This window comes from Carassius auratus, chromosome 39 (assembly GCF_003368295.1).
Source record: "Carassius auratus strain Wakin chromosome 39, ASM336829v1, whole genome shotgun sequence".
Taxonomy (NCBI): Eukaryota; Metazoa; Chordata; class Actinopteri; order Cypriniformes; family Cyprinidae; genus Carassius; species Carassius auratus.
In genome coordinates this window covers 8,808,536-8,823,535 of record NC_039281.1, presented here as the reverse complement: position 1 = coordinate 8,823,535, position 15,000 = coordinate 8,808,536, and the positions used below count along the sequence as shown (strand labels likewise).

General features: G+C 39.7%; 2 protein-coding genes across 4 annotated transcripts in view; one reads left to right on the top strand and one right to left on the bottom strand.

Moving 5' to 3' along the window:
• Positions 1-10,929, top strand: part of LOC113058050 (uncharacterized) — a 12,766-nt gene extending 1,837 nt beyond the window's left edge. The window contains exons 3-7 of the mRNA XM_026225715.1: positions 4,708-6,643; positions 6,751-6,819; positions 7,578-7,652; positions 8,520-8,594; positions 10,467-10,929. Coding sequence (XP_026081500.1) covers positions 4,708-6,643; positions 6,751-6,819; positions 7,578-7,652; positions 8,520-8,594; positions 10,467-10,609 — 2,298 coding nt within the window. The 3' untranslated portion in view covers positions 10,610-10,929. The remainder of the gene's footprint in view (positions 1-4,707; positions 6,644-6,750; positions 6,820-7,577; positions 7,653-8,519; positions 8,595-10,466) is intronic.
• Positions 1-15,000, bottom strand: part of evc (EvC ciliary complex subunit 1) — a 31,310-nt gene that overhangs the window by 3,726 nt on the left and 12,584 nt on the right. The window lies entirely within an intron of this gene.

Sequence of the window (15,000 nt, the reverse complement as noted above, 5' to 3'; positions counted from 1 at the left end):
GTCGATTCTTCAGTAGGGTTAGGAATCATTAGAAATTTTCCAGTTCTGCCTTATGGTTCCGTTTTCAATTCCAGTTCCATTAAAATCATTAAACAACTATAAAAATAAAAATAGTGTTAAGGAAAACTTAACAATATTCAACTACTCAGTGCTTAATACTGTTTATTACTTACTGTCAACTTAATTTAAAGGTTGGCAATGTCAAAATGCAACGTATATTATGCTATACAAATTTTCTGGTTCCATTTAAATAAACTATTATGTTTTTTTACCATTTTACCTTCATTGAATGTAGTGTTGCTTGAAAGTAATGCTGAGTAATGCTAGTACCAGTCCCTCCAGAAAAACGCGATTATACGATCTCCTGATTTAATGCATAATCAGCCAAAGGCCGCACATTTATGCGGGGGTCGCATTTTTTCAAATACGCCGCTCTTTTGCCGCATAAATTGCCGATTTCAGAAAGCAAAATATGTGGGGCTAGCATGATTTCATAATCCCTGTATTTTCGTTGCAAAAAACTCACATATATATATATATTAGCAGAAAGCTGAAAAATGTTGCGTTTACTTCACACAAGTAAAGCACCATTTTCCCCTATTGCCATGGGAACCTTATGAAGTGACGTAATTACGTGACGTGAACATCATCTGCAAACCCCACGGTGAAACCAGGGTGAAACTTGAAGCGCGCAAATCATTCTTATTTGCCAACACAAATAAGCGTAAAAGAACGCACAAAGCAGTTTCCCGATTGGTTACATGACAGTGGAGACAAATTATATTGCGAAAACTGCGGTTTGATGAAAAAGAGAAAAAAAGGTGATTCCCCCAACACCCTCTTCTCACTAGCCTACTAACACTGTTGTAGTTTCATTCAGAAGTTGATGCAACTTTACAGTTGTAAGATTGCACTTTTCTGTTACAGAACAGTACCAAAAACTTAGTTGTAATTATATTAGTAGTATGTAAAATAACTTACGTTCCAGTAAGAGATTGCAACTTAAATATTCTGTGATTTAGTATGCTTGCTTATCATGGGAAGTAATAAGAAATTACTCTTTACATTAAGGTAGTAGCCTAGTGAGAAAAAGGTGTTGGGGGAATCACCTTTTTTTCTCTTTTTCATCAAACCGCAGTTTTTGCAAGTTCACGCAAATTCATCGGATAAAATTGCAAAAATATCCCGCATATTCCATCGCATTTTTTAAGAAAACGTGCCGCAAAATCAAGGATTTTTGCCCGCAACAATCACAAAAAAAATCCGCGTTTTTCTGGAGGGACTGTAGTACATCAATAACATTTAGCTTTTCAAGCAGGAAAAAGCTGATTGGCCAAATAGTCCCTTGAGAGCTGAGACACTTGTTATTCTCCTCAAATTAATGAACTGTTATACTTATAACCATGTATACACACTCTCCATAAAGCTCCTATTTCATAGTGGTCGACCGATATGTGTTTCTTGACTGCAGATATCTTAGAAAGCAGGGGGCCGATAGCTGATATAAAGCCAATATTACTTTTTTTTTATTATTATTATTAATATTTAAGAAGTTTAAAATCACTTGACAATGGATTAAAAAGTAAATGTGGAAAATAAACATGCTTATGCTGCATTCACAGCAGACGCAAATAGAGCGTCTGACAGCAGTGATTTCAATGTTAAGAAAATACAAAGACGGGAATAGGCAACCTGTGAAGTCCAGCCGATGTCATTTTTGTTCAGGCTAGTTACATCTATTTTGAGCTATCAAAAGCTGTAGTATGCCTGCCCAAAGGGCTAACAGGGATTTTGGAATTTAGCGAGCCCTAAAGTCAAGAATAAAGAACAGTCACTGATAGTTAGGGTTAGGGTTAGGGTTAGGGTTGGACCAAACCAGACTAACCCTAAAAACCCTAACCCTAACAACATTTATAAAACTATTACACTGTGTCAACATTTTAACATAATATTAGTAATATAGTAATATTAGTATCAAATTGACAACATTATAGTTTACAGAAAAACCAATACAATTCCCATTATAACCCTGAAAACCATTCTTTGTGTTTTGGGGAGGAGTTTTATATTTATGTTTATTTTATTGTTCAGCAGGGAAGATTATAACTGTATAACTACTTTTACATAATTAATTTAATTGAAGAATTTCACTGGAAAGATTTTATTTTTTATTTTATATAAATAACTATTTCTTTAGTCAATTTGTAAAGTATTACATATCTTACATTGTATTTGGGATTGGTGGAAAAGGTGCTGAATGTTTTATTTCATCCAAGTGAAATTAGAAAGCAGTTAGACTGAACTTACATTGGTATTAAACGTGGAGCCAGGTGCGAGTCGATGCAGGTTGTGAGCTTGTGTTGAGCCTCATCATACTGCCAGATGCGCTCGTGAAGAGGTGCAGGGCGAGCAAATATAACCCAGCGTTACGAAACAGGCTGCGTGAATACAGCGAGTGTGAACGTCTCGTCCGTGACTCGAGATTCGTGCCGTGTGGAGAAGATAGGAGCGAGTATGAGAAGCATTCAGAGACACAGTCAGTGTGCGGTATTTTGAATTGAGAATACCGAACATGCATTATAAACTTATTTCAAATTAATCTGTTGGGGAGATAAAATGTGTAAGACAACATTCATGTACTAACAAAACATCTAATGCTGTGTTCACACCAAATGCGAATAGAGTGTCTGGCGCGAATGATTTCAATGTTTAGTCGATGCAAAGGCACATTTATGCGCGTCTGGAGGTCTCGCGGTGCGAATGAGGCATTTAGCGTGGCGCAGAAGACACGAATTCGCCTCATTCGCGCGTCTATTTCGCGCGAATTGAGCGTTGCGCACAAATGATGCGAATTGACACGCGAATTGAGCGTTTCGCGCGTGAAGCGCGAATGATGCTTTTTGTGCATTTAGCGTTTGACGCGAATTCGCGTCTGCCACCGGAGTTGAAAAATGTAAACTTTGCCGTCAATTCGTGCCGCGTTAACCAATCAGGAGCCTGCTAGGAGTCACTCATTCAACATGGAGGAACGACTGATGTTGTCAGTGAGCAGTCAACTGGAGCTATATGACAAAAGTTCATATTTGTATAGAAACAGGAATAAAGAGGACTTGTGTATATATATATATAAAACATATTAATAGATTAATTGAATAAAGGCCAAAGATAAGAAACGTTTAGTTTTACCACAAACTAATTATGTTTTATCTTGAACCACTAAAGAGACATCAGAGCCAGCAGGAAATGTCAGAAGGTCTAGCCGAGCTGAGGCTGCTCTCGGCAGATACATGATGACGGAGCTCACGTCTCCGAGATCGGCGAAACACATTTTTTAAATAGACGCTGTCTTTATAAATAAACCGCATATCTGAGTTTAAACCAACTACATTCTGAAATACTTTTAAAACTACATTTCATGACACGATAACCGTAATATTTTGAAAATTATCAGAATAAAAATGGCGATTGAAAATGCTGCATGAACTCATCTGGCAGAAGCCCCCCCAATTCGTGTCTGTTGTGAAGTTAATTTCATGCGCGAATGATCTCAAAATGTTCAAGCGGCAAACTAGACGCAGTAGACGCGAATTTGACGCTCTATTCGCGTTTGGTGTGAACACAGCATAAGAATGTATCTTTTATCCTCCAGTACTGAAAACAGAACCGATAAGGGAGCTCTTGATCGTTAATTCTTGTATTGTGACGCAGCTCTTGCAAATTACCTTTTTTGATCATTGACTGTATTTTTGAGGTTTAAGTTACATAATGTTTTTCTTTAGTTTTAATTTGCCTAATTATTGATCTGACCCTGTAGACGCCATAATCCCACTCTGTCTCTCTCCCGCTTTCCTTTCCTATTTTTTATTTTTTTGTAATGGTGGGCGTTTAATAAGTTGATTAGAGCAGAGCTGATTGGGGAGAATGGAGGTGTGCTCACTATATTGGTTAGTAAGACTGCACTTACTACACAGAGCTGTAGTTCGCTGACAAGCTACGCAATATTGTGTTCATAACCAAATGTAATTCATCTGCGATTATGATGCGATATTGTGTAACTTGTCAGCGAACTGCAGCTCTGTGTAGTAAGTGCAGCTCCATTTGAAAGCAGCTGATGGACATTTACCACTAATCACAGAACCAGCTTTACTGACGAGACACGCATTACAATCACATGCGATTAATCCTGCAGCACTAGTCCTATTTTAACTTATTTGCCACGTCATTGTTTGATACAAATTATTCAGTCTTCGTTGATATCAGCTGTGTATAACAGCAAAACAGAATATCAACACTGCACTTCAATATTATAAAGTCATCCTTAAAATGAGGCTGCTTGGTTTTTTTGCTTGCTGGCAGAACAGCTTTGGATGATTGTGTCATTGTTCCCATAGTTTGTTCATAGTATTTTGGCACATATGTGCACATACGTGATCACACCTTAAAGAAAATGAATGTTTTGAGTTTTGAAAATTACTTTGTTTCAAAAACAGAGACAATTTAAAGAATTTTATTATCTATTAAAGAACAATTTGACCTCTCAGTGCATGACCCCATTTCATTCTTCTTTGGGTTGATAGTGTTTTGTCTTTGGGGAAACATATAAACTATGCAGTGATTTTATTATTTTTTAACCAATATATATTTTTAACTATTGTGATCTTTCCTAAATAACTGTATTGTGAATGTCTAAATTGTGTTTGTTAACAGGAGCAATCGAACCAGGGCAACAAGGACTGGAGTGATCTGGATGAGAGCGAAGGCTCAGTCTTTGTTCCTTCAGTGGAGGAGTCTACTGATGAAGAAGACCTCGATTCAGAAGAGTCCCAGCTTGAAAAGACCATTCGAAAGACTGTAAAAGACACAATATTTAATACATTTGAAGAAGTCAAGAAGGCAAAGCAAAAAACTCAAAGAAAGAAGGCTAAGCAAAAAAGTCCAAGAAAAATGACAATCAAAACAAGTCAGCGAGATCCTAAAGGCAAACGAACGTGGAACAAAAAACAGTACTGTGTCTTCTGTGAAAAGGCACAAAGCAAGCTTGCTAGACATCTTGAAAGAAGTCATTCCAATGAAACAGAAGTTGCTAAAGCCTTTAGTTTTCCCAAACGTTCAAAGGAACGCAGGATTCTACTGGAACAGCTCCGGAACCAGGGTAATTATTATCATAACATCAAAGTCTTGGAGACCGGACGTGGAGAGATCATTACCTGGAGACAACCGACTGAAGATGCAGACATTTCTGAGTTCCTTCCCTGTCCGGACTGTCTGGCGTTCTTCATGAAGAAAGACCTGTGGAAACACTCTAAGACGTGTCGAGGACAGCGGGATGTGAAGAGAAGCAGAGGAGAGCGAGTGAGATCAGCTGCAGTCTGTCTGATACCAACACCTGCACAGTGCTCTGCTGGCATCAGCTCTCTCCTACAAGCTATGAGACAAGATGAAATCTCAGAAACAATCATGAAGGACAGTTTGATCTGTCTCTACGGTGAATCACTTTATACAAAGTGCGGTCATGATAAGTCACAGCATCAGTATATCATTCAAAAGATGAGAGAGCTGGCCAGGTTTATGATCGAAGTGAAGTCCAGATCCAGAGAAGTGAGTAACCTTACACAGCTCTGTAACCCTGAGAACTTTCTCCTAGCCATCGCCGCTTGTAAAGAAGTCAGCAGCTATCAACCAGATTTAAATACGTTTAAAACCCCGTCCCTCGCTCTGAAGATCGGATACTCGCTGAAGAAAGCCTGTCAGCTCAGTTTGGGACAGAGTTTAATGGAAGGGGACAGAGACACTGAGAAGAAGCTGAAAAACTTCATCAAGCTCATTGACAGTCATTGGCGTACCAACATTTCGAGTCAAGCCCTCAACACATTGCAGCAGAGCAAGTGGAACAAGGGAGACACCATCCCTCTCACAGAAGATGTTGTGGCTCTACAAAAGCATCTCAAGAGTGTGGAGCAGGTCTCAAAAGACAAACTCAAAGAGAACGTGAATGGCGCCGAGTGGAAAATCTTGGCTGAGACGTTACTCTGTCAAATCATTCTTTTTAATCGGAGACGTGAAGGTGAGGCATCCAAACTGCTCCTTGCATCATACGTGAATCGAAACGTGAAGCCTCCTAATGAAGATGTGGTCAAATCTCTGACTAAATTAGAGCGGGAGCTGTGCAATGAGCTGACTCGATTAGAGATCCAAGGGAAGAGAGGTAAGAAAGTGCCTGTCCTGCTGACCAAGGACATGCTGGAGTCCATGGACCTGCTGAATGAAAGCAGGAGCACAGTGGGCATCAGCGAAGCCAATCCGTACGTTTTTGCAAGACTGGGGGCTTTAACGCACATCCGCGGATCAGACTGTTTGAGAAAGTTTTCCAAAACGTGTGGCGCAAAAGACCCCAAGAGCCTTACGTCGACCAAATTAAGGAAACAAATAGCAACTCTGAGTCAGATCATGAATTTAAAAAACAATGAACTCGACCAATTGGCCAAATTCCTGGGACACGACATTAGAGTGCACCGCGAGTATTACAGACTGTCCGAGAATACAATCCAACTCGCTAAAGTTAGCAAGCTGCTTTTGTCTCTAGAAAAGGGATCTGATTGTTACAAAGGAAAATCTTTGGAAGAGATTACATTTAGTACAGAGGGTGAGTAAAACTTATCTGGATTTTTACACTTCAGTGATTATACTAAATGTATTACATCTGTTTTTATGTTGTTTTGTATTTGACATCTTTAATCATGTGCTTCACAGAGACTGAAAATGACAGAAGCCCTGCTTCCGGAGGCCTGCGAGAGCATGAATGCAGAACCACAGAAGCAGGTCAGCACTGAAGGATCTGTTGGTTAGCTTAGAGGCCATATTCAACCGGTCGCTGATTTAAAATCTGCAAGAAACAATCCACAACCATAGAGTCCTGGAGTAAAACATATTCGACTCTGTCTTAACTTCAAAGTGATCGTTCAACCAAAAATGTAGATTCTGCTGTCATGTCCTCGCCCTCGAGTCCCAAACCTGCATGAATTTCTTTGTTCAGTGGAACACTAAATATTTTAAAGAATGTTTGTAACCAAACCATTTTGGGGAACCACTGAATAAATAGGAGAATAAATACAACGGAAGTTGTGGAAAATTCTTTTAAAAAACCCTCTAAAGTCCAGGTAATTCATATTCACCAATAGACTATTATTACCTGTAACTCCCTACAGAAGTCAATGGTTTGGTTACAAACATTTCATCAATATATCAATATATCTGCCCTTTCCCCTGAACAGAAGAACGTGCAGCAGTCTCAAACAACTTAAGCCACATATATATTATATCAAATCCACAAATATGTGTGAAGAACCAAAGCAAAGATCAGTTATCACGATTAGAAGATCTGTCATCTGTTAAATAATCTCAAGGATTGAGCCCCTGCTTTAGACAAAATATAAAACTGTTTTGATACGCATTGACTGATTTACAGCATCACCTTTGCTTAGAAAGAAATTGTGTTTGTTATGATCGTAAGAAACCATTTTTGCTTCTAAACAGACAGTTTTGGCACGTGATTTAACTTGCACTGTTGTGATCTCTAGATGCTTCAGAGAAAGATGAAGAACCCTCTACCTCAGTAAAGACAGTCGAGCACAAGCGTCACGTCACAGAAACTGGTAAGCAGTCAGTATATCGGTTAGACACGTGATTTTAGGGTTGGGTACCATTTAAATGTTAACCGGTATGTTACCGGTGTCTGTGCCTGAGATTTGGTGCCGGTACTCAACAGTAGCTTTTTACACTATTTTACTCTCTGTGTAATAACAAAAACATTTATTTCAGGGGAAAAAAGCCCCAAACAGTTTATTTCATTTGAGTTTTCCCTCTTTTCCTCGCTTCTCTATTAAATAACTTGTAAAATTTCTTTTTTTACTTTCAAATTAGAAGCAATTTGCTGTAGATTCAGTTTTATTACAAAATACAGCGCCAAACTCATAGAACTTTTATTAACAAAACTAATAAAAATAAACCATGCTATATGCCTTATATAAATGAACAAATTATTTAGGCTTATGCAACGTTTACTGGGTAGGTGTTGGGCTGTGATGGTGGTTGTCAGGTTTGGGGGGGGCATAGTTTCTCTAATCTGACCAAATACAATTTACTGTCGGGGATTTGTGTCGCGTCGTGCTGTATCCAGTGTAGCAGCACCCATAGATTATAACGATCATCTGGGTCTGCGCTGTGTTGTGTTTGAACGAGTAGCAGGAGTGACATCACACCACAGAGTCTCTCTCTCTCTCTCTCTCTCTCTCTCTCTCTCTCTCTCTCTGTAACTTATGAACAGATGTGATCTTAGTTACCAAGATTTGGCACAGATTGATTTAATGTGAATCTGTAATCAGTAGTACCGACGCAAATTGGTCCGTACCCTTAAAAGTACAGAATTTGGTACCCAACCTTAGTTATTATAGACTCAGCATTTTCATTTATCACTCAGTTCTGACATGTTTTTTTATTTATTTAACTGTTGTGATCTCCAGTCGCCTCAGAGAAAGATGAACAACCCTCTTCCTCAGTAAAGACAGTCAAGCGCAAGCGTCGCGTCACAGAAACTGGTAAGTACAGGTGCATCTCAATAATCAGAAGTTAATTTATTTCAGTAATTCAACTCAAATTGTGAACTCATGTATTAAATTAAGTCAATGCACACAGACTGAAGTAGTTTAAGTCTTTTGTTCTTTTAATTGTGATGATTTTGGCTCATATTTAACAAAAACCCACCAATTCACTATCTTAAATTAGAATCCTTCATAAGACCAATACAAAAACATTTTTAGTCAATTGTTGTCCTTCTGGAAAGTATGTTCATGTACTGTACATGTACTCAGTACTCGGTAGGGGCTCCTTTTGCTTTAATTACTGCCTCAGTTCTGCGTGTCATGGAGGTGATCAGTTTGTGGCACTGCTGAGGTGGTCTGAAGCCCAGTTTTCTTTGACAGTGGCCTTCAGCTCATCTGCATTGTTTGGTCTCTTGTTTCTCATCTTCCTCTTGACAATACCCCATAGATTCCCCTGGGGTTCAGGTCTGGTGAGTTTGCTGGTGAGTAAAGCACACCAACAACTAGATCATTTAACCAACTTTTGGTGCTTTTGGCAGTGTGGGCTGGTGCCAAATCCTGCTGGAAAATTAAATCAGCATCTTCAAAAAGCTGGTCAGCAGAAGGAAGCATGAAGTGCTCCAAGATTTCTTGGTAAACGGGGGGAGGGACTTTGGTTTTCAAAAAACACAATGGACCAACACCAGCAGATGACATTGCACCCCAAATCATCACAGACTGTGGAAACTTAACACTGGACTTCAAGCAACTTTGGCTATGAGCTTCTCCACACTTCCTCCAGACTCTAGGACCTTGGTTTCCAAATGAAACACAAAACTTGTTCTCATCTGAAAAGAAGACTTTGGACCACTGAGCAACAGTCCAGTTCTTCTCTTAGCCCAGGTAAGACACCTCTGAGGTTGTCTGTGATTCAGTAAATCTCTTGACACGTCTGTGTGTAGTGGTTCTTGGTGCCTTGACCCCAGCCTCGGTCCATTCCTTGTGAAGTTCACTCAAATTCTTGAATTGATTTTGCTTGACAATCCTCATAAGTCTGCGGTTCTCTTGGTTGGTTGTGCATCTTTTTCTTCCACACTTTTTCCTTCCAGTCAACTCTCATTTAACATGCTTGGATACAGCACTTTGTGAACAGCTTCTTTGGCAATGCATGTTTGTGGCTTACCCTCCTTGTGAAGGATGTCAATGATTGTCTTCTGGACAACTGTCAGATCAGCAGTCTTTCCCATGATTGTGTATCCTTTGCACATGTTTTGAGTTGATTAACTGATGTAGGGCTGCTCCGATCACAATCAACCGATCGTTATGCGCATCTCGTCAGTAAAGCCGGTTCTCTAATCAGCGGTTAATTCCATCAGGTGCTGATTTCACATAGAGCAGCTGTTACTACACAGAGCCGTTGTTAACTGAGAAGATGCGCAAATAAACGCTGAAAAAGAACGTGGATTTGCGCAGCTTCTCAGTTAATAACAGCTCTGTGTAGTAACAGCTGCTCTATGTGAAATCACGCACCTGATGGAATTAACCGCTGATTAGAGAACCGGCTTTACTGACGAGATGCGCATAACGATCGGTTGATTGTGATCGGAGCAGCCCTATTGGCATGTTACCATATTCTAATTTGTTGAGAGAATTGGTGGGTTTTTTAATTTGAGCCAAAATCATAATTAAAATAACCAAAGACTTAAACTACTTCACTTTGTGTGCATTGAATTTATTTAATACACGAGTTTCACAATTTGAGTTAATTTGGTTAAGTACATGAACTTTTCCAAGACATTCTAATTGATTGAGTAGTCAGTAGATCAGTTAGACATGTTATTGTAGAATATGTCTGTTTATTAACATCTGTTTGACTGTTGTGATCTCCAGACGCTTCAGAGAATGATGATCAACCCTCTACCTCAGGAAAGACAGTCAAGCGCTCTCCTCCAGACAATCAAAACATTGTAGAGATGTTCTCAGGTGATCAGATCACTCGACTGCTCTTCTGCACAACTTATTCAGCCTGCTAAATATCTGTCTGTAGCCAAGTTTCCATCCAGTTTTGTTATCCACAGAATCAAAACTAGCTGTCTCCATCCAGTTGGCCTTTTACTGCAGCTCATTTTGTATTGTCACGCATGCAACATTTAAGGGTTCATAAACATGATTGGTCAAGTCCCCTTTATTTATATAGTGCTTTTAACAGTAGAGATTTTGTCAAACCACTTTACAGTATTAAATGTGAAAATAATGTGTCAATAATAGAGAAAGACCATAGTAAACACACAATTTGAGAATTGAGGCAGTTCATCATTGAATTCAGTGATTTTGCAGTAGAGCACTCATCAAGTCTTTCCAAATTTCTAAATGCTTGGTATAATGGGGCAAAATGTGTAGCATTTTTTTTTGCAAAACAACCATTGGATGTAAACCTGGCTAGTGATGAAACCTGTGATTATAGAGTGAGGCTTCTTTACACATTTAGCAGCAGGTTTTGGAGGTTGTTGTTTAGTTTGACCTTTGTTCTGGGTTTCAGGAAAGAAAGCTCCTAAGAGACCATGGAGCAGTGAAGAGCAGAGCGCTGTGAAGAGGACTCTCACAACATGCTTTTCCTTAAGGAAGCTTCCTGGAAAAGCCGAATGTCAATCATGTCTAGATGCTAATCCAGTACTGAGCTCAAGATCATGGCTTGATGTTAAAAACTTTGTCCATAACAATCTTCAGGCTATGAAAAGGAAACTTGCTTCTTGCAGGAATGCTGTCTAATTTCCTTCCAGAGTATCAGTCTATCAGTTTTTTCTCTCGGTTGAGTACTTCATGCACGTTTCTCTTTTCAGAGTAAGCACTTTATCGTTTTCTTTTGTTGGAGAAATATAAATCTTTTGGATTTTGTATAAACTCAAGGCACTTTACTTATATTTCCTTTCTGAGAGGAAGCATGCCCTTTATATTACTTTGATTTTATTCAAAATATAAAATATTTCCATTTCTCCAATAGTGCATTTCATTCCTTCAGTGGAAGTAAGCACTTTATTAAGTCTCTATATATTGACTGCTAATCATTTCTTTTTTTTTCTTTTTTTCATTAGTATACGCACTTTATTTACAGTTTTTTAGAAGTCATTTTTTCATTTTGAAGATCTGAACAGTGGTCAGTGCACTCTTTCGTTGTGTCATTCGTTTGTGTTAAGTCTGCCTGAGTTCTGTTGAGTTTCTGTGGTTCTGTTGAGTTACTCTGTCTGTATCTGGTGTAGTTCACCGCCTGGTCTCTGTGACTGAGGCTTGTGTTCAATCCCATCATGCTCTTACTCAACCTCCGAGTGTGTGATGGTCACCAAATAAAGGGCTGCTTTTCTATTGCAGAATCAAAACTGTTGTTCTTGTATACACAGATCTACACAAATTTCAATAGCATTTTTTAAATCTCACAGGAACTGAGGTAATCCTGTAGGAATGAACCCTTTATTATAGGGTAGTCGAAGTCTTAAATTAAACCCAAACTTTCTTATTTTCTCTACAGTCCAAAGCAGTTTATGTGATGAAAAGATGCTGAAAATGCATCTATAATCAAAGCAATAAATAACATTTTACTGTACATTATTCAATTTAAGATTAGTAATATTCACAATATTTCTAATTTTTGTGTTAATTTGGATCAAGTAAATGCAGCTTTGGTGAGCAGAAAAGACATTTGAAACATTAAAAAAAATTACACCTTAAAATGTAATAAAGACCAATAATATTATTATTAATAATAAATCCCACTGAACATCAGCTACAGAACTGCATCTTATTCCTGTCAAGTTGGAACAGAATCTGCACTAAACGAGAGTATTTTACCATTACTGGTTGCCATTATCATATAAACTCTTATAAGGATTTACCAATAATAGATAGAAATTTATAAAAAAAAAAAAAATTATATATATATATATATAATTACATATGCGATTTAAATAAATCTATACTGTTTGAAATTTTTGGTAAAAGAAACGTTTTTATTATTTTTATTCACTGTTAGTAATTTACTAACAGAAACGGATCAATGTCAGTTTTTGTATCCATGGCAACGTAATTTAAAAACTACACTTCTGTGATGTCATTCAGTGCGGAGCCGTTTAAATCTGCGCTCGGTAAGATTCAAACAATCGTTCTCCTTTACCATTAAAACTTTTATTATCAGCATCAAATACCGTTATTCATATGTGATTACATATTTTATACTTATAAAACGTTTGGATAATTAATATTTAGAGTCTTGTATGATATTCGCATTTAAAATGTGCGTTGCTATCCACATAGCAACAGCGTGACCTCACAAGTGTAGCGGATTTTCAAACGTGTGTTAAGTTTTTCATCGTTGGCGTGTTTTCTGTCTCTGAAGTGATTTAACAGCGTCTAGAGCCACCTAATGGTGATCTGTGGTATTCGTTTGTCTCTAGTGCCTTTAGAAAACCTGGTCCTCAGTACTGATCAGGTCTGTCAAGGTCCTCACTAATATAGCAAAACCAGTATGTGTGTGTGTGCGCATGTGTAAGAGTGTGTGTGCGCGTGTGTAAGAGTGTGTGTGCATGTGTAAGAGTGTGTGTGCGCATGTGTAAGAGTGTGTGTGCGCATGTGTAAGAGTGTGTGTGCGCATGTGTAAGAGTGTGTGTGCGCATGTGTAAGAGTGTGTGTGCGCATGTGTAAGAGTGTGTGTGCGCATGTGTAAGAGTGTGTGTGCGCATGTGTAAGAGTGTGTGTGCGCATGTGTAAGAGTGTGTGTGCGCATGTGTAAGAGTGTGTGTGCGCATGTGTAAGAGTGTGTGTGCGCATGTGTAAGAGTGTGTGTGCGCATGTGTAAGAGTGTGTGAGTGTGTGTGTGCGCATGTGTAAGAGTGTGTGTGCGCATGTGTAAGAGTGTGTGTGCGCATGTGTAAGAGTGTGTGTGCGCATGTGTAAGAGTGTGTGTGCGCATGTGTAAGAGTGTGTGTGCGCATGTGTAAGAGTGTGTGTGCCTGTGTAAGAGTGTGTGTGCGCGTGTGTAAGAGTGTGTGTGCATGTGTAAGAGTGTGTGTGCGCATGTGTAAGAGTGTGTGTGCGCATGTGTAAGAGTGTGTGTGCGCATGTGTAAGAGTGTGTGTGCGCATGTGTAAGAGTGTGTGTGCGCATGTGTAAGAGTGTGTGTGCGCATGTGTAAGAGTGTGTGTGCGCATGTGTAAGAGTGTGTGTGCGCATGTGTAAGAGTGTGTGTGCGCATGTGTAAGAGTGTGTGTGCGCATGTGTAAGAGTGTGTGTGCGCATGTGTAAGAGTGTGTGTGCGCATGTGTAAGAGTGTGTGTGCGCATGTGTAAGAGTGTGTGTGCATGTGTAAGAGTGTGTGTGCGCGTGTGTAAGAGTGTGTGAGTGTGTGTGTGTGCATGTGTAAGAGTGTGTGTGCGCATGTGTAAGAGTGTGTGTGCGCATGTGTAAGAGTGTGTGTGCGCATGTGTAAGAGTGTGTGTGCGCATGTGTAAGAGTGTGTGTGCGCATGTGTAAGAGTGTGTGTGCATGTGTAAGAGTGTGTGTGCGCATGTGTAAGAGTGTGTGTGCATGTGTAAGAGTGTGTGTGCGCGTGTGTAAGAGTGTGTGAGTGTGTGTGGTGCGCATGTGTAAGAGTGTGTGTGCGCATGTGTAAGAGTGTGTGTGCGCATGTGTAAGAGTGTGTGTGCGCATGTGTAAGAGTGTGTGTGCGCATGTGTAAGAGTGTGTGTGCGCATGTGTAAGAGTGTGTGTGCCATGTGTAAGAGTGTGTGTGTGCCATGTGTAAGAGTGTGTGTGTGCCATGTGTAAGAGTGTGTGTGCGCATGTGTAAGAGTGTGTGTGCGCATGTGTAAGAGTGTGTGTGCGCATGTGTAAGAGTGTGTGTGCCATGTGTAAGAGTGTGTGTGTGCCATGTGTAAGAGTGTGTGTGTGCCATGTGTAAGAGTGTGTGTGCGCATGTGTAAGAGTGTGTGTGCGCATGTGTAAGAGTGTGTGTGCCATGTGTAAGAGTGTGTGTGTGCCATGTGTAAGAGTGTGTGTGTGCCATGTGTAAGAGTGTGTGTGCGCATGTGTAAGAGTGTGTGTGCGCATGTGTAAGAGTGTGTGTGCCATGTGTAAGAGTGTGTGTGTGCCATGTGTAAGAGTGTGTGTGTGCCATGTGTAAGAGTGTGTGTGCGCATGTGTAAGAGTGTGTGTGCGCATGTGTAAGAGTGTGTGTGCGCATGTGTAAGAGTGTGTGTGCGCATGTGTAAGAGTGTGTGTGCCATGTGTAAGAGTGTGTGTGTGCCATGTGTAAGAGTGTGTGTGTGCCATGTGTAAGAGTGTGTGTGCGCATGTGTAAGAGTGTGTGTGCGCATGTGTAAGAGTGTGTGTGCCATGTGTAAGAGTGTGTGTGTGCCATGTGTAAGAGTGTGTGTGT